At 31.0% G+C, this 22,859-nt stretch overlaps 1 protein-coding gene across 49 annotated transcripts in view; it reads right to left on the reverse strand.

Moving 5' to 3' along the window:
- The window catches only part of RIMS2 (regulating synaptic membrane exocytosis 2), a 594,048-nt gene that overhangs the window by 234,409 nt on the left and 336,780 nt on the right, over positions 1-22,859 (reverse strand). For all 49 annotated transcript variants that reach the window (XM_088799000.1, XM_074316856.2, XM_074316855.2 and 46 more), the window contains 2 exons: positions 19,505-19,676; positions 18,345-18,498 (listed from right to left, as the gene is read on the reverse strand). In XM_088799000.1, the coding sequence (XP_088655126.1) occupies positions 18,345-18,498; positions 19,505-19,676 (326 nt within the window). The remainder of the gene's footprint in view (positions 1-18,344; positions 18,499-19,504; positions 19,677-22,859) is intronic.

A 22,859-nucleotide genomic window follows, 5' to 3' on the forward strand; every position in this document is an offset into this window, starting at 1 on the left:
ATAAAATCCTCAAATTTATAAAAGGCATCTACAAAAATCTTACAGCTAGTAATGCATTTCCCCTAAGACAAAGAATTAAGCCAAGGTTGTCTACTCCAACCCCTTCTGTTCAAAACTGTACTTGCATGACAGAAAATACAGCAAGGAAAGTAAATGAAAGCTATACAGATTAGAAAACAAGAAGTAACAAGACCATGAAATTTAAAATCTTAGGGAAACTATAAAAATTTAGGACTAACAAGTGAATTTAGCAAATTGCAGGCTACAGAGTCAACACACAAAAAGGGATTTTATTTCTTAGAGAACAGCAATGAATAATTGGAAAATTAATGTCAAAACCACTATCATTTACAAGAATATCTAAACACATGAAATATCTAGAATTACATATAACAAAAAATGTGTAAAACATGTATGCCCCAAACCACAAAACACTGCTGTATTAGTTTCCTAGGGCTACTGTAATTAATTAAGCACCAAAAACTGGATAGGTTAGAACAACATAAAGTTATTGTCTCACATTCTGGAGGGCAGATGTCCAAACTTAGGGTGTCAAAAGTACCATACTCTTTTTGATCACTCTAGGATAGAATCCTTCCTTGTCTCTTCTAGCTTCTGGTGTTTGTCCTCAATGCTTGGCCTTCTTTCACTTGGAGATGCATCACTCGTCTGCCATCTTCTGCCTGAATGTCTTCATATTGTCTTCCCTCTGTGTATGTCCATCTGTGTCTAAATTTCCACTTTATATAAGGACACCAGTCATACTGGATTAAGGCCTACCCTAATTATCTCAAAAATGAAAACCTGATTACCTCTGTAAAGATTCTATTTCCAAATAATGTCACATCCCAAGGCACTGGGGTTTAGGACTGCAATATATTAGGTTGGTGCAAAAGTAATTGTGGTGTTTGAAGTTATTTTTAAACTTTTAAACAGCAATTACTTTTGTACCAACCTAATACATTTTTGGGGGGAGAAGGGAAGGGGAGCACACAATTCAACTCATAACAACTGTTAACAAATGAAAGAAAATTTAAATAAATGGAGATTTTTTTGCAAAGTTGGAAACCAGATATTAGAATAACATGGTCAGCGTGCTGAGAGAAAATAAAAGTCATTCTAGAATTTTATATACTCGTATAGCTAAACATTCCATCAGGAATGAACACAATGACAATAATTATAATAATTACCAATTTGGAGGGAGAGGTAAAATTCTAGTAGAAATAGGTTAAATGATAGGGGTGAGGGTATGAGTCAGATTTAAAATTTTTTATATTACATGGCTTGGAAAAAAAGGTAGAGATGTTAATGTTACCTTGTTAAGTGCACAGGTTATAATTTCAATAGTAACCATTAAAGAATAGAGATAAAAAGTAAAAAACAGAGTGCACGGAATTATGATAGGACACTATGTTAGAAAAAAAGAACTCTCTCTATACATTTGTTTATATGCATAGAATATCATTTTGTTCTTTCAGAGTTTGTTTAGATTTACCTGGATTTTGCCAAATGCTTTTTCTGAATCTCTTGAGATAATGATTTGTTTTCCCATTTTAATTTAATATGGTGAATAACATTACATTGATTTTCAAAAGTTAAACATTGCATTCCTGGGAAAAACCCCAATTGGTTACACTATATTACCCTTTCTGTATTGTAGGGTTCAATTTGCTAAATCATTCTAAATTCAATTTGCTAAATTGGCTAAAATTTCTATACGGTCTATAGATTTCTTTCTTTTACTATCTTTGTCAGGTAGTGGTATCTGGATAATATTTGCGTCATCAAATGACTTGGGAAATATTCCCACCTTTACAATTTTCCGGAAGAGTATAGTCATTATTGTAGTTATTATATCTTCCTTAACTGTTTGGTAGCTTCATTGGTGAAGTCTCCTGGATCTTGTATTTTCTTTATGGGGAAGTTTTTAACCACACGTTCAATTTCTTACATGTATATACGTACATGTATATATATATATGGCTATTAAAGTTATTTCTTCTTTAGTGAGCCTCTAGTTTCTCTCTTTCAAGGCAATTTTCTATTTCATCTAAATTGTCAAATACATCAGCATAAACTTATTCATAATTGTCCCTTACTATCCTTTTTATATTTATAGAGTCTGTAGTGATGTCAGCTGTCCATTTCCCGATATTGGTAATTCCTGTCTTCTCTCTTTATTTACTGATCATTATTCCTAAAAGTTATCAATTTTATTGAAACCACAATCTTTGGTTTCAATAATTTTCTTGATTGCTTTTCTGTTTTTATTTCATTGATTTCTGTTCTGACTTTTATTACTCCTTGTCTTTTATTTAATTTAGATTTAATTTGCTCTCTTTTTTATGTTTTGTTAAGTTGAAAATAGGTCACTGATTTGAGACTTTTTTTTAATATATGTGTTCACTGTTATTAATTTCCTTCTAAGTTCTGTTTTGTTTGCATCCCATGAATTTTGATATGTTGTTTTCATTTCATTCAGTTCAAAATACATTTTAATTTCCCTTTTAACTTCTTTGACTCATGGTTATTTAGAAGTGTGTTATTTAGCTTCTACCTATTTGAAGATTTTCAAGAGATGTTTCTGTTATTGATTTCTAATTTAATTCTACTGTGGTTAGATAACAAACTTTGCATTACTTGAATCCTTTTAAATTTAATGAGATTATTTGGCCAGGAAATGGTCTACCTTGGTAAATGTTCTGAATGCACTTGTAAAGAATGTACATTTTGCTGTTGTTGTGTGTAATGCTTTATAAATGTTAATTAGGTCAAGTTGGTTGATAGTGTTGTTCCAAGTCTTCTACAGTATTATTGATTTTCTGTATACTTGTTCTATGATTATTTAAGGGAAGAGTATTAAAATCTCTGTAATTGAGGTTCTATCTCTTCCGTAGTTTTATCGTTGTATTTTAATTAAATATAATTTATAAGAAATTTGAGTGAACAATTCAATAATTTTTAGTAAATTTTAAGAATTGTGTAAATGTCACTACAATCCAAGTTTGGAACATTTCCATCATTTCAAAAAGATTCTGTACATCAACCTGCAGTGACTCTCCACTCCTACCCCCCACCAGACACCTATTAATCTACCATCTCTAGAGATTTATCTTTTCTGTATGATATATAAATGGAATCACACAACGGCTTTTGAATCCGGCACTTTGTAGCATAATATTCTTGAGGTTCAACCACGTTGTAAAACTTTGTTCCCAGTTATTTATAGTAATTTACTGTATGAATATCACATTTTTATGTATCTATTTGCCAGTTGATGGATATTTGGACTACATCCACATTGAACTATTATGAATAATGATGCTGTAAACATTCATGTACAAGTCTTTGAGCGGATATTCACTTTCATTTTACAAGGGTATATACCGATGAGTGAATTACTGGGTCCTGCGGTAAACTTATTTTTAATGTTTAACAAACCACCAAACTGTTTTCCAAAGAGCTATACAATGTCACATTTTCATTGGCAAATATATGAGGGTTCCAACTTCTCAATATCCTTGCCAAAATTTCCTATTGTCTGTCTTTTTTTCTTTATTATATTCATTATAATAGATGTGAAGTGATAATCTCACTATAGCTATAATTTGCATTTCACCAATGACTAACGATGTTGGGCATCCTTTCAGGTGCTTATTTGCCATCCATGTATCTTCTTCAGTGAAATAATTATTCAAATTTTTGCTCACATTTTGATTGCATTATTTGTCTTCTTATTGAGTTTTAAGCGTTCTTTATATACTGTAGGTACAAGTCTTTTGTCAAATATATGATTTGCAAATATTTCCTCCCAATCTGTGGCTCATCTTATCACCTTCTTAATGGTGTCCTTTTTACATATTGCTGGATTCAATTTACTCATATTTTGTTGAAGACTTCTGTGTTTATCGTCATGATGGATATTCGTCTGCAGTTTTCTTTCCTTGTGATCTGTTTGTCAGGCTTTGGTATCTGGATAATATTGGCCTCAAAATAAATTGGAGAGTATTTCCTTCTGTTGTGTTTTTCAATCCTCTTTTCTATTTATGCTTTATTTTGGATAGTTTCTATTGCTGTATCTTCAAGTTCACTAATGTTTTTCGCTGCAATATTTAATGTTGTTAATCCCATCCATTATGTTTTCATTTCAGATGTTGTAGTTTGCATTTCTAAATGTTTGATTTAGATCCGTTTTTATCTTCCGTGTCTCTACTTACCATTTTGAACATGTAGAATATACTTCTATAACTGTTTAATTCCCTTGTGTACTAATTATAATATCTGTACCAGTTCTTGTTTAGTTTTGATTGATTTATACACTTTTTAAAGGTCATTTTTGTTTCCTTTTTGCCTGCCTGGTATTCTTTTATTAGACACAAGCCATTGTGAATTGTACATTGATGTACAGAATATTTCTGTATATCTGTAAGTATTCTTGAGATTTCTTCTGCATGTAGTTGTCTTACTTAGAAACATTTGACCCTTTCAAGTCTCGCTTTTAAGACGTTTTAATGTGATACTATGTTCAGAAAAGGGCTGATTATTCTCCACTACTGAGGTCAGACACTTCTGTGTACTTGACACAATATCCCTAGAAACGTGGTATTTTCCAATATCACTGAAAAAAAAATCACTATTATTAGGTACCAATCCTTTTGGATAGTTGTTTCTTCAGACTTGGGTAGACTCCTATATTCAGGCAATGATCAATACTCAGCTAAACACTTGAGAGGGACCCTCCACAGATCTCTGCAGTGTTCTCTCTGCATACTCTTTCCAGTAGTATGCATGTGAATTCTAGTCACTTTGGTCTCCCTGAACTCTCAGCTCTATTTCCTTAACTCAAGGACTCCACATAGGCTTTATCTGGGTTCTCTCCCCCTGTGCTGTTTGCAAGAAACAGTGGTAGGTAAGGGCAATGATAGGGTTCAACTCATTTGTTTCCTTTGTCTTAGTAATTACTGTCCTTAGTTGCCTGATATCCAGTGTTATTGAAACAATTATTTCATTTATTTGTCCATTTTTGCTGTTTGAGGTAAGAAGTTAAGTCCATTCCCTCTTACTCCATCTTGGTCGAAAGTATTAATAGTAGCCTTCCTCAGTAAATCTGAAACTTTAGTTTGCCATTACTGAGGCTTTTTGCAATTACTTCCTAATACTATTTAAGAAGATAATTTTTTAACATATAAAGGTTCAGTAGACTAATATATTTTAAAATATTTTCCAATTAAAATTGGAAAAGAAGATACATCATATCTGAATTAGTAAAAAAAAAATCAAATTATAAATGTTCCTAGTAACTTTGATTCAATAATTATAATCTAATAGGAAAGCACAAATAATAAGAGAAGGTACATAAAATCAAAATTAATAATAGACCTGCCCTGGATACTAATGGTTATCAATACGTGGTTATATAACATACCAGGTAATGTAAGAGATAACTGTTACACACAGAAATTCAGCATACAAGAAGCAACTAATGCATTTAAATAAAAATAATCTTATAAAAACATCATTAATTTTGGAATCCCTAATTTTGGAAAAAGTACATTTTAAAACTAATTTCTTGTTGGAAGTGGAAAACTTAAAAAATCTATTGGGAACAAGTTATTTTAATATTCTTGCTTGATAAAAAATATATATATGAAATCATTACAAGTAAGTTAGCAGAATACAAATGAGTTAGATTTTTCTTTGTATAACTATTTACAATGTTTTACAACATAGCAAAATATTAATAAATTGTTTTCACATCAAAAGATGAGTAAATTACCCTCTGGTAACCACTAAACTATTGTCTATGGTTATCAGTTTTCATTTCTTCGTTTGCTTGTCTTGTTCCTTTGTTGTTTTCAGTTTTATATCCCACATATCAGTGAAATCATATGGTTCTCGACTTTTTCTGTCTGACTTACTTCGCTTAGCATAATAATCTCAAGATCCATCCATGTTGTCGAAAATGGCACTATTTCATCTTTTCTTATGGCAGAATAGAAGGCAAGGGGGAGGGGAGTGGTAGATGAGGGTAAACAGGATTAAATGTATGGTGAGAGAAGGAGAACTGATTCTGGGTGGTGAACACACAATCTGACATATAGATGATGTATTATAGAACTGTACACTTGAAACCTATGTAACTTTACTAACCATTGTCACCCCAATAAACCTTAATTTAAAAAAAAAAAAGGTGAGTAAATTACCATCTGAATATACATTGGAAATTTAAAGGAATGTATGAGCCAACATGCAGCAAAAATAACCAAGCAGTACAAGAAGCCATTATACCCGGGAAAACATAAATATTTATCCTGACACACCTAGGTTGTTTGCCAAAAGATAATAAATTACAGGCAAATAGAATAATAGGGTTACAAGTTATATAGAAACTTAGTTCCTAATGTTCAATTAAAAATTTTTAAATTTGAAAGACATGATTCTGAACTTAACAAAGAGAAGTAGCATGTTTGTTATTATTTTACATAGTTGGATCTGTCCTATTAGTTATCTACGCACTGGTGAAATTATATAAAGTATTTTGAGGGAAAATAAACAACTTTATTCTGGCCACTATATAGAAATTTCATAAGAACATAAGTATAAAATTGCAGAAATTAGAAAAAATACTAGATTCGAATAATTTTATAAGTATTATAACATTTTATCCAGGACATATTTTCATAAATTAAAGATAAAATGAATCAACTACATAAAACTAGGATTTTTAAAAAATTAACCCAAACTCTAATTCATTTGATCAACACTTACTCTTATCATCCGGTTCCAAACGTACCTTATATTTTCATTTAAAATAGATTTTATATACTCACTATATATTTTAAAAATCTATTGATACTCTTCTTTGAGTTTCCTTCCATTGCTTTCATACAGAGCTTGATTAAATAATCACTTATGTTTTCTAGCCATTTAACATTTTAACTTTTTAGATTTAAATTTTGTTAAATCCGAAATTAATGTTGGTATATCATATAAGGCAGTCCTGTGCTGGTAAAGGTTTAACAACTATCTTTCTGGGGAAAAAGAAGCTTTAATTTATAACATTTGCCAGTTTTCATTAGGTAAATACTCCCATACAACCAATTTCAAGCTACCAATCTTACTGAATGTGAAAGAAAGAGAAGTACATACTTGGCTCTAGCTCCATCATACCATTGGATAAAATTTTTGACAATATGCACACTGAAATTAAAATATATTATAATAGCAAATAATGGTCCTAGTGAACGTTATAAAGATAAACTTAAAGTAAAAAGATTAATGACACTTCAAAATGTCAAAAACTCTTGTTATATCACAAAGTAAAAGAAAACTGAGTAGCAATAATGAAGAATCTCATTATCCAAAAATAAAGACAATGAAAATAACCAAAGTAGAGACAAAAAAAGTTACAACAATCCTTCTTAACTAGGAAAAAAAAAAGGCAGACGACAAAAGTAATATAGAGGAAGAAAACTTGTACAATCAATAGTATATAATTGATACTACAAAATTGTCATATACAGAAGTGATCACAAGGTATGCAGCAAAAAATTGTAGGAAATAATGTACATATTTTGGACTAAGCAATGAGGTTAAAAATTGTTGAAAGGGATTTTGATGAAGGAGGAAGAGAATTATTAACATATTGTGACATTTACCAATTAGAGACCATTATGGTCATTGCCTGTAATCTAAATGCAAGTAGTTAGAGGAAAGCCATTTCCCATGCCGAATTCATCCACTGTAGTTTGCTGCTTTCTTTAATATTTATTGCATTTAACTTTCTCCACTTCCAAAATATTGAGGTTTCATTTATTTATAAGAAACGTAGGCATTTATTTACATGGTATAATGAAAAGAAACGCATCCCTTCAAAGCAATTTTTTCCCCTCAGTTTGCACATCAAGGAGAAATAATATATCATGTTAAGATGTTATTGTGCTATTTTTTTCAGACTTCTACCTTTAGATGCTATTTAAAAATGGTAACTCTCCAAATTCTTACCCTGGTGTTCACCACTTTGTGTAAAGTTTCATGATACTATTTAAATGTTATCGCATATCCTCCCAAACTTACTATGTATTTACCTCCGTTTATTGAAATCCTATTTATTCTTTCAGGTCTAGCTAAAACGCTTGTACTATTCTCTCATACCTCTAAATTACCACAGCACTCCACATAAGCTTGCAATTTCAGTTTTCACAACTCTCCTTTCTATACATGATTTTTAAAAATTGTACAAAGTTAAAGACTAAGTATGGCATGATTGTGTACTATAATATAAATTATGTATTATTAGCCTTATATTTTCCCTCCCACATTTTAGAGAGGTAGCAAGACTTCTGTGTTACTGTGAATTAGGGAAACTTTAAGTTTCAGGACTGAAAGCAAAGTGAGATGTAGATATTTTAATTTCCATTCTCTAGGCTTACAAATGAGATGATAGAGGAAAGTAGTGTAGAGAAGGTAGAAAGAGAAGACAATCCCCATTAATGGTCAAGATTCCTCAGAATTAGCAAGGAGATAATAGTTAGACAGCCTTGTGTAATAATAGGAACCCAGCCTCTAGGACTGCTCCAGAGTCCAGTGATATTTTAAGATTCCAGGATAGTATCTCCATGATACAGCTTGGAAGGCTGGATGCTAAGCACCAAAGCAGTCAGCATTAGTAAAAATTGTTTTTGGCAGAGTTAGCTTCAAGTAACCATTGCTCACTTGGACATGTCAGGGAAGCTCTATAAGGATAAAAAATCAGTGAGTTTTTCCTCAATGTTGTCCTTTTTTAGAATCTCCCAGAACCTCTGTTGAGAGGTGGGAGTAAGTAAGAAGAAGTAATAATGACTGATATTTGACTGGGAATAAAGGTCCCTAAGAGTCACATTAAATATGATGTTTGGGGAGCCGGGGATTGGGGAGGAGGGGCACAGAAGAGTATATTTCACATGCAAGTTTGTGAATAAGAGTTTTACTTGCTACTTAAGTATAACGTTTCTTTGGATCAATCACAATATCAAAGCCATAAACATAACTGGTAACCAAAGATTTGTTCATGTAATTCAAATAATGTGGATTTCAAAAGAAAGCAAGGAGAAAAAAGGATAAACCAAAACTAAATACTACGTAAAATATTAAACAAAATTTATAAGAAATTACATAAAACGCAAATGTATGAATTATCCCAATAAAACATAAATCTTGTCAGAATGAATTTAAGAGTAACTTTACATTCTTTTCAGAAGACAAACCTGAAATACAAGGAGAGAGGCAGAAAGTAAAAGGATTGAGAAAGCTATATTATACAAAAAAAGTTCACCAATAAAAGCAGCTACAGCAATAATAACATAAAACAAAGTAGATCGTAAGGAAAAAGCATTCCTAGATATAAAGAAAGATGTAATGCTACAATTATTAGGAAAATTACAACAACTCTAGATTTGTATACCCCTAATAACGTAACGTCAAAATATATAGAGCAGACAGTCACAAAATTAAAAGGTAAGTCCACAATCATACACAGAGATTTTACCATACCTCTCTCAATAACTGACAGAATAATCAGATGAAAAATCAGCAAAAAGAGATATAAACAATAAAATTAATAAGCCTAACTTGACATATGTAGAACATGTACTCAACAAAATAAACATGTTTTCAAGAACATTTACCAAAACTGAGTACATACAACCACATAAAGCAAATTACTAATTTTAAAGATTCCAAATTATTCATTCAGAGTATATACTCTGGCAAAAGGGAAATTATTATAATTCTGCTAAATCTATATTAAAGAAAATAAAACACTCTACAGTTTGAAAATCTCTGGTTTGTAAATTTAACAATACATTCCTAAATAATGTACAGGTAAATGAAAGCACCACATTAAATATTAACTAAGTAGCCTTCTGAGTAAATGAGAAACAAATCAATCCTAAAGAAAGTAAAAGAGAAAAATAATAAGAATAAAGCCATTTAGGGAATAGGAAACAAACATACAACCTGGAAAGTAAACAAAAAAAAAGTTTACTGTTTGAAAAGATTAGTAAAATTGATAGATCATTAGCAAGTCTGACCAAGAACATAAAAATGAGAAGAACAAACTTCCTATATTGGGGGAAAGAGGACATCACTATACACCAATAGATATTAAATAAGATGTTATTATGAAAAATTTTATGCAAATATTTTTTAAAAACTAGAAGAAATGTTCATATTCCAAGAACAATCCAACTTAACAAATGTGACACAAGAAGGCATAAAATTCTGAAGAGTTCCAAATCCAATAAAGAAACTGAAATTTTAATTTAAAACCTACACACATAAAGTACACCAACCCTGATGACTTAAAAGGTGACTACTTCTAAACACTTAAAGAAGGAGTAATACCAATAATATGCACATCCCTTCAAATGGTAGACAATTAAGGTATACTTCCAAACGCTTTTTATGAGGTCAGCATAAATCTGAAACCAAATCTTGACAAAGATATTACAAGAAGGGAAAACAGAAGACATCAAATGGAAAATGAAGGCCACTTCCTAATTCTTTTTATAAAGCCAGTAGATCACTGATATCAAAAGCTAATGTTACCAAAAAAGGAGAAAATAAATGACAACCTCTATTTCTCATGAATATAGATGAAAAAATTCTATACATATGAGCAAACTGAATTCAAAGACAGATAAAATAATAATGCATCATCAGGAATGCAATTTATTACAGGAATGCAAGGTAATTCTAACATTTGAAAATCAATGCAACTTACCACATTAATAGACTAAAAGAGAAATATTATATGGTTCTATCCATATGTACAGAACAAAGTTGATCCAATTCAACACCCATTCATGATTAAAAACTTTCTTCAAACTAGGAATAAGACAGACCTTTATGAATCTCTTAGAGTAACACAAAAATATTACAGCAAATACAAATATAATGAGGAAATAATTAAAACTTTTCCTAAGGAATGGGGAACAAAATATAGATGCCAATTGTTAGTCAACAATGTCACTTTCACTCAGTATTTTATTATAGGACCTAAGCAAAGCATTAACCAAGAAAAAGAAAAGTAAGGTATAGCAACTTGACAGAAAGAGGAAAACTTGTCATTATTCACAGATGACATAATATTGTAAATCAAAATTCAAACTAGTGTATGGAAAAGTTGTTAGGATTAATTTAATACAAATAAATAACTTTTATTTCTGTACACTAACATCAATTTAAATCAAATTCCTACTTATAGGTCTAATAAACAAAAACTCTACATTGAAATCTATTAAAATATCATTTAAAGATATACCCTACTTATGAAGTATAATAGAATTCTCCTCACTCTAGGAAGAGATTTCAGCTCTCCCCAAATTGATCAATGTAATTTGAATCAAAACCCAGAAGAGTATTTGTGCAAAATCATCATTTGATACTCAATTTGTTTCAAAATGCAAAACATTAAGATGTTATTCTTGAATAATCTTGAAGATGAAGAACAAAGATGGGTTAAGGACATTACTGATATCACAGTTTATTATACAGCTAAAGTAATTAAGACAATTTGGTATTGACACAGGAAGAGAAAAATTATCTAATGGAAAGGAATAGAGTTCAGAAACTTAACCACATGTACATAGTCTTTTTTATAAATGTGATGGATCAATGGATATCCATAGGATTAAGAATTTGATCCCTACCTCACACAATATATAAAAATCAATTCCAAATTACAGATCTAATGAGCAGAACAAAGTACTATTCTAGTAGAAAACACAGCAACATATCATTACGATCTCCAAGACGATAAATATTTTTTTACAGATCACACCAAAAAAAGCATCAACCTAAAGAAAAAATTGAGAACTAAAATACATTAACATTTAAAAATTCTGTTCATAAAAAGATCCCATTAAAGAGGGGAGAAAACATTTGTAATACATTTATCCTATCAAGAATTCAAAAATTAAAAAAAGAAAGTACTCATAAATCAATTAAAAAGACAGAACCCAAAGAAAAATAGTCAAGAAATTTGACTAAGCTCTCCATAAAAGAGAATATATGAATGTGCAATCAGCCTATAAAAAGATTATTAGAGAAATGCAAATTAAAGTCACAATGAGATAATACTGCACATAAACCTGAATGGGTAGATAAAAAGCATTAAAAATACCAAATATAAAGTTAGGATATAGAGAAACTCAAACCTTCATTCACTGCTACAGGAAGTATAAATTGGTACAATTGTGGGAAATTATTTAACAATACCTACTGTAATTGAATCTATACATAGCCTATTACCTACCTATTCAACTATTAGACACATTCCAGCATATTGAACACATATGATTACCAAAAAGGCACGTACAAGAATGTTCACAGAAGCACTCTCAGGAATAGCCAAAATCTAAAAGCAAACTAATAAGCAACTGTATATTTTTAAAAATTAATTAAATTCCCAAGGCTAGTGATTTCAGCTACTTTCCCATTAGAATCTTCTTAGAAGACTGCTAATAAACACTATGTCAAAATTTGTAAACAGTTTAGTTCAGACTTGAATCCAAAATAAGCAACTCCTTTGTATAGTTATTACCTCTGAATAAGGCATAAGAATTCACGTGGACAAACAACTTTCATAACCTACCTAAAAAAAGATAAATTGTTGTATATTTATAGAAAGAAACTGTATATAGCAATGACAATAAATTGCTATTATACATAACAATACTGATGTTATACATAACAATACTGATGAATCTCAAAGAAGTACTGGTAATGAAAAAAAGCCAGATGTGAAAGAGTAATATATTGTGTAATCCCATTTCTATAAAATTCATATATGTGTGTGAATATTCCACTTACATTAAGCTAAATAATAAGCAAAACTATTTTATGGTATTTGAAGTCAGCATAATTGTTACTTTGGTAAGGCAAATAATTATGAGAAGAGAGCTGGTGGGATGCTGGTGATGTTCTATTTTGTGACATGGGTGCTACCATGTTTCCCGAAAAATAAGACTGGGCCTTATATTAATTTTTGCTCCAAAAGATGCATTAGGGCTTATGTTCAGGGGATGTCACCCTGAAAAATCATGCTCGGGCTTATTTTCCGGTTAGGTCTTATTATCTGGGAAACACGGTACTTACATGGTATAGTTACTTTGTGAAAATTCACCCAGGTGTGTGTGTGTGTGTGTGTGTGTGTAATTATATATATATACTGCAGAGGGAAAAACAAGAAACCCAACGGAAAGCCACAGCTGAAAGGCTAAAAGCTGCAAGGAGATTTCAGCAACTTCCCGATACACAGGATACAGAGTTAGGAGTTAAAGTCCCATTATATTATAGGATTATGGCCAACATCTTGGATTTTCCTAGAAAGTTCACACTTCAGAAATAAGAATCACAAACCACACTAGGGTGTCTTGGGACGGTTTTTTCCTGCGAGCACAGCCGCTAGGAGCTTTCTGTCCCCCTCCTCCTCTGATATCTTATCGGAGCAGTTTTCCTGCAAGCACAGCAGTTAGAGGCTTTCCTGTCAAAACGGTATTGTGATCACAGCTGTTAGGGACGGACCTCCCTGGCACCCCAGTCAGATTTAACCAATCCCTAGCGCCACAATAACAATGGTGCGAATCCCCCCAAACCCGGAGGCTTAACCCTATAAAACAAAGCGCCCGGCCCCAGTAAGTGCTCAGTCTTTGGGAACAATCCTGCTGAGCCTGCTGGCGTAATAAAGTTGTGTTCTCCCTGATAGCTGCGTGCCGCTTGAGTCTCTCGGTCCTCGCCGCTTTTCCACAACAGGTGTATGCCTTAGAACTATGGAAAGAACCAAAATAGAACTACCCTAACATATCTTCCATAGGCTTTAAGCAATCCTTCAGGAATTTGACTGCTAGATGTTTCAAAATCCAGTCTTTCTAAAATGTATTAAACACAATGTCCAATACACAATAAAAATTAATAGATATATAACAAAAACACAATGTGATCCATATTCAAAAGGAAGAAAGAAATATAAGTAGACCCACAGAAAACTAAAATGTTAGAATTAGTAGACTTCAAAAAATATATAAATACATATGAAACTATATGTGTGTATGCATACACAGACACATATATTAAAAGAAGGGGAATTTCAGGAAGAATATAGAAACTCCCAAGAAAACCAAATGTAATACTTAAAATGAAATATACAGTATTCTTAATAAGATAATTCATAGTATGGTTTTCACAGAAAATTGGACACTGTAGAAGAAAATAGCAGTCAATTTGAAGAGAGATAAATAAAAATAATCAAAACTGAGGAAGAGAGAAAAAAATATTTTAAAAAATAAACAGATATTACATTGTTTTGTACACCTGAAACTAATTTTTAAAAAGGGCAAAAAATAAAAAAATAAAAAAATAAACAGAGACTCAATAACCTGTGGAACAATGTCAAGAGGTCTGCCTGAGTATATTTTATTGCTGTCCAAGAGAAAAAGAAGTCAGTCAATTGGGTAGAGAATTAGAAGAAATATTGATGCAGAATCTCCCGAAATAGTTGAAACTTAATTATGGAGTCATGTCTCTTATATCTTACAGCTCTCAACAGCATCATTTTGGTTTTGTCTCAATGATTTGCTTCCATTCACTTTCCTTTGAAGACTTATGGTCATGGGCTGAATGGAAGTATAACAGGTATGATATGTCTATTTTAAAAAGTGAAAGGGGTGATAATATTACATTTTACTAAGTAAAGAATTAACATTTGAGAATTTAAAGAGCCTGGTTGATATGAGAATTTAAGAACCTGATTGCTATGAGACAAAGAATGAAGGATCAAATCAAAGAAAATTCTGATTGGATCTTTATATTATAGTTCAATGTGATGAGAGTGGTTAATATCAAGTAAAAAATAAATTTCTAAATAACTTCTGTCATGTTAAAAGGAAAATTTTTTCCCTTAAGATACAATACAACTTTAACTGGAAACAGTAAAGAATATAAAACAATAAAAACCCAAACATCAAAATACACTTTCCACAACAATCTCTTTATCTGACAGGAAGGTAATGAATAATATTACTCATCAATGAATCAAAAATAAAATTATGTGAATATGGTAGATATTTCAACCATCTAAAAAAGCAAGCTCACTTCTCTTTGATGCATTTTAATTATTTGAACTAATAGCTGCAGTCTTCCTCATACATTTTCAAAAATGCTTAATCAATCACTCATTGAAATATGCAGTGTTCCTCCCATTCTTTGAAAATGTCAAAATAACATCTGGGAAGGAAGTAAGCAAGAGTAGCCTGAAAAAAAATGTTGTAGGAAATGTTACTTCCTCATTAAAATCTTAATTTCTCATAGCCTATCTTTCAGACTTTTGAGCAATGATCATTTCTACAGATGTTTAAATACATACAACCTTCTTATTTTGACGCATGCAGACATACCAATATAAGAAGTCATCTATTTCATACACTTTAGCAATCCCTTTATGTGGGAAATCATTGAAAGCTCATAATCAAAGTTGCCTGCTTTCCCATCTCAAAAAGGTTTTTAAAAAATATTTAAGTTAACTCAAAGATATACAAAACAACTATTCTAAGAATGGTTATTAAATAATTTTTCATGTTAATAAAATGATAAATTACTAATGTCCATACATATGAAGTTCTGCTTTGAGTCATGTGAATCTACAAATTTAAAAAAGGAAATCATGAGTGGAAAAAAGAGAATTCCACTATTACCATTTAATCATTTTTATATCCATACACACTCAACAAAGTCATAGCCTCAGAGTGATATTCATAGTCTCAGAGATTAAATTACAAAAGCATCTTATTATTTAGATGTAGGGAATAAGTGAGGGCTTATTACACATTTTTAATGATAATTGTTCAGGCACATATATTCCATCAAATATGTAAACCATCATGATCTTTGACAATACTAAACATACTTATAAATAAATATAATATTTACTCTCTCTATGAAGAAAAATCATAAAGGCGGTTATGGTCATCAATGAATCTTTAAAATACTACATTTATTTATTCATACCCAAACTAAACCTGCCAGTGATGAGCAATAAATCCTTAGCCAATGTTAATGTTCTTAAATTTTTGACTATTCCTAAGTGTTATTTCCTAATTTTCATTTCTTTTATGCATATGTATGCATGTTTCTAACCTATCTTCAGGCCTACACATTACCATGTTTCCCAGAAAATAAGACCGCATCTTACACCATATTTCCCCGAAAATAAGACCGGGTCTTATATTACTCTTTGCTCCAAAAGACACATTAGGGCGTATTTTCAGGGGATGTCTTATTTTTTTCATGTATAACAATCTACATTTATTCAAATACAGTCATGTCATCTTCTTCTAGAACACCGTCATAACGTACTAAATGTGGCTGTCTGGCTGACGATCTTAACTAGGGCTTATTTTCAGGGAAACATGGTACTAATAAATTATGATAACATTTTAGATGTAAAGCACCAAATCTAGCCATATGAATATGTTCAAATATTGAGAATTAATTTTATTAGAGGTTAGTTGGTAGTTAGTAACCAGACTGTCAAGGTACAATATGCAGCTATTATATTATCCATGGGTAAATTTAGTATCGTTAATGATTAAGTAACAATAGAATCATTTTGAAGACAGAAAATATTAAAAGCTGCAAAACTGATTAAATTAATGACATGAAAATCCATTATACATACAGCTAATTAGAAAGTACTTTATTCTCATTGTCCCTCACATACACTATTCTTAATCAGCTAGGGAGGAAAAAATAATGGAAATTGATGGTAAATTTAAGTTTCAGATATTGAGAGTTGTCAAACTCAACCTTGTTGCAATAAAAACAAAAGTAAATGGAAAAAGGACAATCCTGTAGGAAAGGGTAATGGTGGCTAGCATTAGTAGCCTATAACTTAAACTATAAAAATTAGTACATAATGAATTATATTAATAACTTTCCTATAGTAACCTATCATCCTACACTGTGATTTAGAGAGAATCTTACTGAACAGATTATAGTGGCCAGAAAGAGTAGACACTCTAAAATTAATACCCTTAAAATTCATGGAAATGTAACTATTAAATTATTACAACAAATGATGTTGTAATGGCACTGCAAATAAGGATGGGTGTTTATTCTGTGGGGAGGTTGACAAAAGTGAGTGTTGTAGTACTAGTGATCAATTAATACCATCCAAGTGTAAAATACTATATCTAATGAAAATAAAATTCTAGTCATTAGTGAGAACATTTTTAAAAAGAGGGAAGATAATTCTCTAGGATTTCCTGACTGAATATCCCACAGGACCAATCCTTCGCTCTAATTCTCTATTCATCTAATAGGGTTCTGAATATATAATTTAGTCCTGTATTCAGCAGGAAGAATGTGAACCATATAGACAACATTTATTATGTTGCCAAGTCTATTTCCTATAATTGATAAATGTTATGGCCTTCATGCTTATAATTTACACTTCTGATATTTGGGTAATGTCAAGCAGTTCTCCATTACTTGACAAAAATGTTGCTACACCTGGAACATGCTGACTCCATGAAGATAAAATTATTCCATGAATAGTATCCAAAGTGAAAGCCCCCACTTCACCTTTCAATAATAGAATTATCGGGGGGGGAAAGGTTCAGTTGTAGAAGCAACAAGCCAACAGTTTTCAACTAGAAAACATTCTGAGTTTCCTTTAAGATTTTCTGGGTTAGTCTAATTCTATTTTATGGTATAATTCAGGGTAAAATGCAAATAATGATAATAATAATAACAATAATAATATCAGTTTATTTTCCTGAGATTAACTCTTATAACCATACTATAGTATAGGCATTATTATTTCCATTTTCTAAATGAGAAAATAGAAAGGTGACCTACCTTGAGTCATACTGGTCTTAAGTGAGAGAATCAAAATTTAAACTCTAGTTTGTCTGAACAACATTCATGGTCATGGTTTCAACCACTATGAAACATTTGCTGTCTTACATACTCATAAAATTCTTGGCATAATGAAGGTGGAAATCATAATTTCAAGTATTTACAGCTCCATTACTAAATGCTACTATATTAGCTATTTCATTTCTTATTTAAGATTCTAAGCTAAAATTAAAACATAATTATGTTTCATTTGGGGTTATACTGTAAATAGTGAATGCTGTGGGCATAGCCTCATGTTAGTTTATCAAACAATTTAAAAGATTCTATAATAGCTATGAAAACACCAAGAGATACTTGTTAATACCCATAATGGTATCATCCAATTCTATGTCATATATATCACTCGAGATAATTCAATAATGATATAAATTTTACTGAAAACTTACTTTGCAACCTCCGTGTTGGACTCTCTCCATGGAGTTGTCGTCGTGGCATATACGGAGAAGGATGGGGAAGTGGCAAAGAAGAGACATCATGGGTCTGAAGTTTGTACCAATGTGGCTCATCATCTAATAATGCTGTTTCTAATTCAATTAAAATCTACAAAGTCAAGAGACAAAGAACTGCTATATACCAATAGTATAAAAATTCTCTTAAATGGTCTCATAACTTATATAATAATGATAGTAGGAATATTGTTAGATCAGAAGGAAGGTCATGTTGCAAAATATTTCATATGTTTGGAAAATAACAAAAGATAAATATTTATAACTATTAATGATTTAATAGTTTTAAATATCTAAGACATTTATTTTGTGGACCCTTCACCATCCACCACATTAAGGACACTTAATTTGCTGTTACAGAAATAACACTTATTACTAAAAGTCTGTAATAATAACTAATATATGTACTCATATATCATATTATAATTTAAAAAGCATTTTCATTCATTAATTTTACCTTTACAAAAACTCTAAATGGGGAGAGAAAAACCAATCAGAAGTGCTTAATGGGTATTTCAAATCATAGCATATGTTATCTTAATTTTCATTAAAATAACTACTAGTTTGGTCTTATTATTCAACTTGATAGATAAGGATATCAAGGCTGAAAAAGATTAAAAGAACTTCTCTAAGCTTACATCAGCTGGTAAGCAAAACAGTTGTAATATGAATCAAAGTCTGTCTCACTTAAAACTCTGTGTTCATGCTGCTAAGGATTCAAAACAGGAAAGAAAAAAATGGATTTTTAAAATGAAACATTTTATAATACGAATATTTAATAAATTTACAAAGAAAATCAGTCCATAGAAGTAGGTAACACTTTTTATTTTCTTTTAGGGTCATGTGCAAACATGACAGTGTGCTTAGACACATGAGAACTGCTATATAATGATAATCACTATTTAGCAATGGGAGGTAAAGAAGCACAACAGCTAAGTTCATTCTTCCTAAATTTTCACTGGTTGTTTTCAAATTTACAGACACTGTATTCCAAATGTCTACACACACACACACACACACACACACACACACACATACACACACACATACATGCACAAGGATGACATGTATAGTCTAAGTTTTAAAATAATTTCAAATACCTCTCCTAAGAATTCACTTTCTTCCTCTCTAACTCGAGCTTGATCCCAAAGAGTAATCTCCAGCATTCGTTCCCGAAATTCTCTTCGGTGGACTGGAGAGTAAATGAAAGTTTGGTTCCACTTGGGTTCCAATGTTTTCTTTACAGTTTTAGTTCTTCTTTTGTTTTTATCACTATAAAAAAATGAGAATATATGAACTTATAAACCTTTTTTTAAGTTTTGCCATAAAAATTATTAGTGTAAAATTTCTCAGGAAAAAAGTGAAGTTTTGCCACAACTTTATCATACATTATAAATATTATAATCTTTAAAATTACTATTAAAATCTATAAGGTATATAATTTTATTGCTTTATAATAGCAATATTTCAATAAATCTGAAATTTTTCAATGATAGATATTTAAAAAGTTAATCTTTCTTAAAATCTAAATAAAACCAGACTATAGAATCTTATTTCTAAATTAAAAAATATATATATTGCCGTATTGGAAACCACCTAATTGCTAATAACCAGTAACATTACATATACTATTCACCTAAACTACGGAAATCTCATTGTACAAAAAATCTAGTAAATTGTGATGTTCACAACCTTACATCCATGTAATTTAGCTAATGAGTAATTGTAATTATATTTTATCAAGTTACTTTCTTACAAGACAAGAAATACTACTTGCCTATTTGACATTTATCGGTTCTCTTAAAAATTGTAAAATTATTTCTATGTGAGGTAGCCACTAAATGTGGGCTAGAAATGGAAGACTGCCGTGATGATGAACGGGACTTCCACCTCAGAGGCTTCCACACTTTTGCTAATTGCATATGTCTATCAAGTGAATGCTTTCAAATATGCATCCTACTATAGGCACATGTATTTATGAATTATATACATGGATTACTATACTGTTGTACTAACATATTGTATACATTGGTAAACATGAAAAATAGAAATTAAAGATAAAAATAAATAAAAATTCATATATTTCTTTTTTTAAAACTTTTACTTATTTTAAATGTGTTTTTCCAGGACCCATCAGCTCCAGGTCAAGTAGTTTCAATCTAGTTTTGGAGGGCGCAGCTCACAGTGGCCCATGTGGGGAATCGAACCAGCAACCTTGTTGTTAAGAGCATCACGCTCTGACCTACTGAGCTAACTGGCTGCCCCTTTCTCGGGATTGTCTTATACATCCCCTGGGTACATACATTCTTTATGGAGATCATAACTTTAGCTTATTAGGATCAACGTCTGAATAGAAATAAAGAAAATTGTCTAGGATAGGAATGCTAAGCTATCTAGACAGCCTATTTGAAGTAAGAAGTGGACAATGAACTCCAAGTGGAACTGTATTAACTGCTACAAATTTTCTCATCAGAGCACAGTTCTAAGAATGCTGGGATATAGGAAGCAGAGAGAACTAAGGAAGGATAGAGTATCTCTGAATTGAGGTGGCTATGCAACTTTTCCCAGGTGAATATAGGGCTTAATGTTTAATATAGATTTGACTTAAATAAACAAGAACACATTGTTTCCAGAGCATATAAACTTAATGGGGCAGAAAGCCACCTTAAAACAACATATCTTTATTAGTTTTTAAGGCTTTGGAAGGAAAATAACTTTGGAAACCCATATAGGAGGTTTTAGCTCTATTCAAATTTATGGAAAAGAAGTGTTATTATAAATTAATAACTAAATAAATAATAGAAATAATAACAAGGACTACAATATGAGTTTTCTCCCTCCCTTCTTCTAAAATTTTAACAAATGTTTTTAAGGATCTACTTATATTCCATCCATTAAAGAATGAATTATCAGACCTTGTCAAGAGATAAAGTTCTTTCCATGAAGGCCACAGAGAAAGAATTAGGGAGCCTTGATGTCTAATTCCAGAATAGTTTATACCGCAATATGAAAGGAAATAGAAAAATAAGCCTTAACTTCCTCTTAAGGAGTGAAACAAGTTCTCAAAGAATGACTATTTTAGAAGGAATTTCTATACTGGGTGGGAGGAAGACTAGATAATCTCTGAAGTTCTTTGCAAACCTACCATATATGATTATAATTTAATAAGGCCATTTATTGTGCACAGAAATACCAATCCATGAAAAGAACTTGAAAAATTATCTGCAGAAGTTAAAAAAAATGAGTTTTATCTTTTCTAAGATATAACTAAGGCCTTCTAAATCATGCTGTATGAGGGAAACACTGAGAAGTTGCTAAAAGTACTTAAAAACGAAGATCAATAAGCATACTATACATATTTTTGAAATAGCAGCCTAACAATAATAAATCATAGATCTCTGACAGCATCATTTAATTGTTGAGAATGTAGTTAATATTTTTTTTAAAAGAAAATCTAGCCTAAAGCTTTTTCCATTTATTTTCATGTTACCAGTGCTTTTGGTTTCCATTTAGTTTAACTTAGTAACAGAATGTAAAGACTTGATGTTTTAATTCAAAATGAAAGAAAATATATTTTGACTGGTAGGCAGCTTTACTTCAAGATATAAAAAAGAACGCCCAGCTATTGTTTACAGTACACCGTAATTTTATAGAAAATAATGTTTTGAATGGTGTAACTGACATACTGACATTCTAGAATAAATCTCTTCTATATAGCATCACTTGCCCCCTCAGAATTTATTATCAATAAAAAGGCATCAATTATTTTCTATGTTTACATATTCAAGTAGTTTTTCTCCCAGAAAAATTGTCAAGAAAAATGAAATAATTCATACCAAACCATAAGTAGTGTTTTATTCACAAGTAAAAACTTCTGTCAACAGCAAAAAAAAAAAAAAGTTGAGATGATAATGTAGCTGTTCCTGAGTTAACCAGTGCATTATTTTCTCCATTAAAGATAAAACCCTGACACAACTCTATCAATAAACGACAAACTTGCCTAAATACTTCTCAAATTCCTATTAATTGACAAGAAAACTCAGCTGAGAAATAATCTTGGAAGTAAACGTTCAAATGTTTCTCACATTCTTTGGTGTTGAGAAAAGATAAAAATACTACATCTGGAATGTTAAAAAGTGGTAAAGGGGATCTTCCCTTCCATTTTAGCTCTATCTGCTCAGAAAGTTGGATGGGGATACGGAAAGTAAAATAAAAATAAAAAAATACAATAAGTACATTCCATAATTTGAGAGACTTTATTACTTTATCATCATAAAAAGTATTTTTCTTCAAAGGTTTAACTAAGTAGAAACTTGTTATGTGTTCCCTTCGATGGGAACGCGGCATTTTCTGCAGGTTTTAATGATGACATTCTAAGGATGTTTAGACTAGTAAATCATGTGTGCTCTAAAAGGCTAAGTGACTTAATCTCCAGTATGGTAGGGTAATACGACT

The sequence above is a fragment of the Rhinolophus sinicus genome, chromosome 6 (genome assembly GCF_057876585.1).
Source record: "Rhinolophus sinicus isolate RSI-liver-muscle chromosome 6, RSI-T2T, whole genome shotgun sequence".
In the NCBI taxonomy this organism is placed as follows: Eukaryota; Metazoa; Chordata; class Mammalia; order Chiroptera; family Rhinolophidae; genus Rhinolophus; species Rhinolophus sinicus.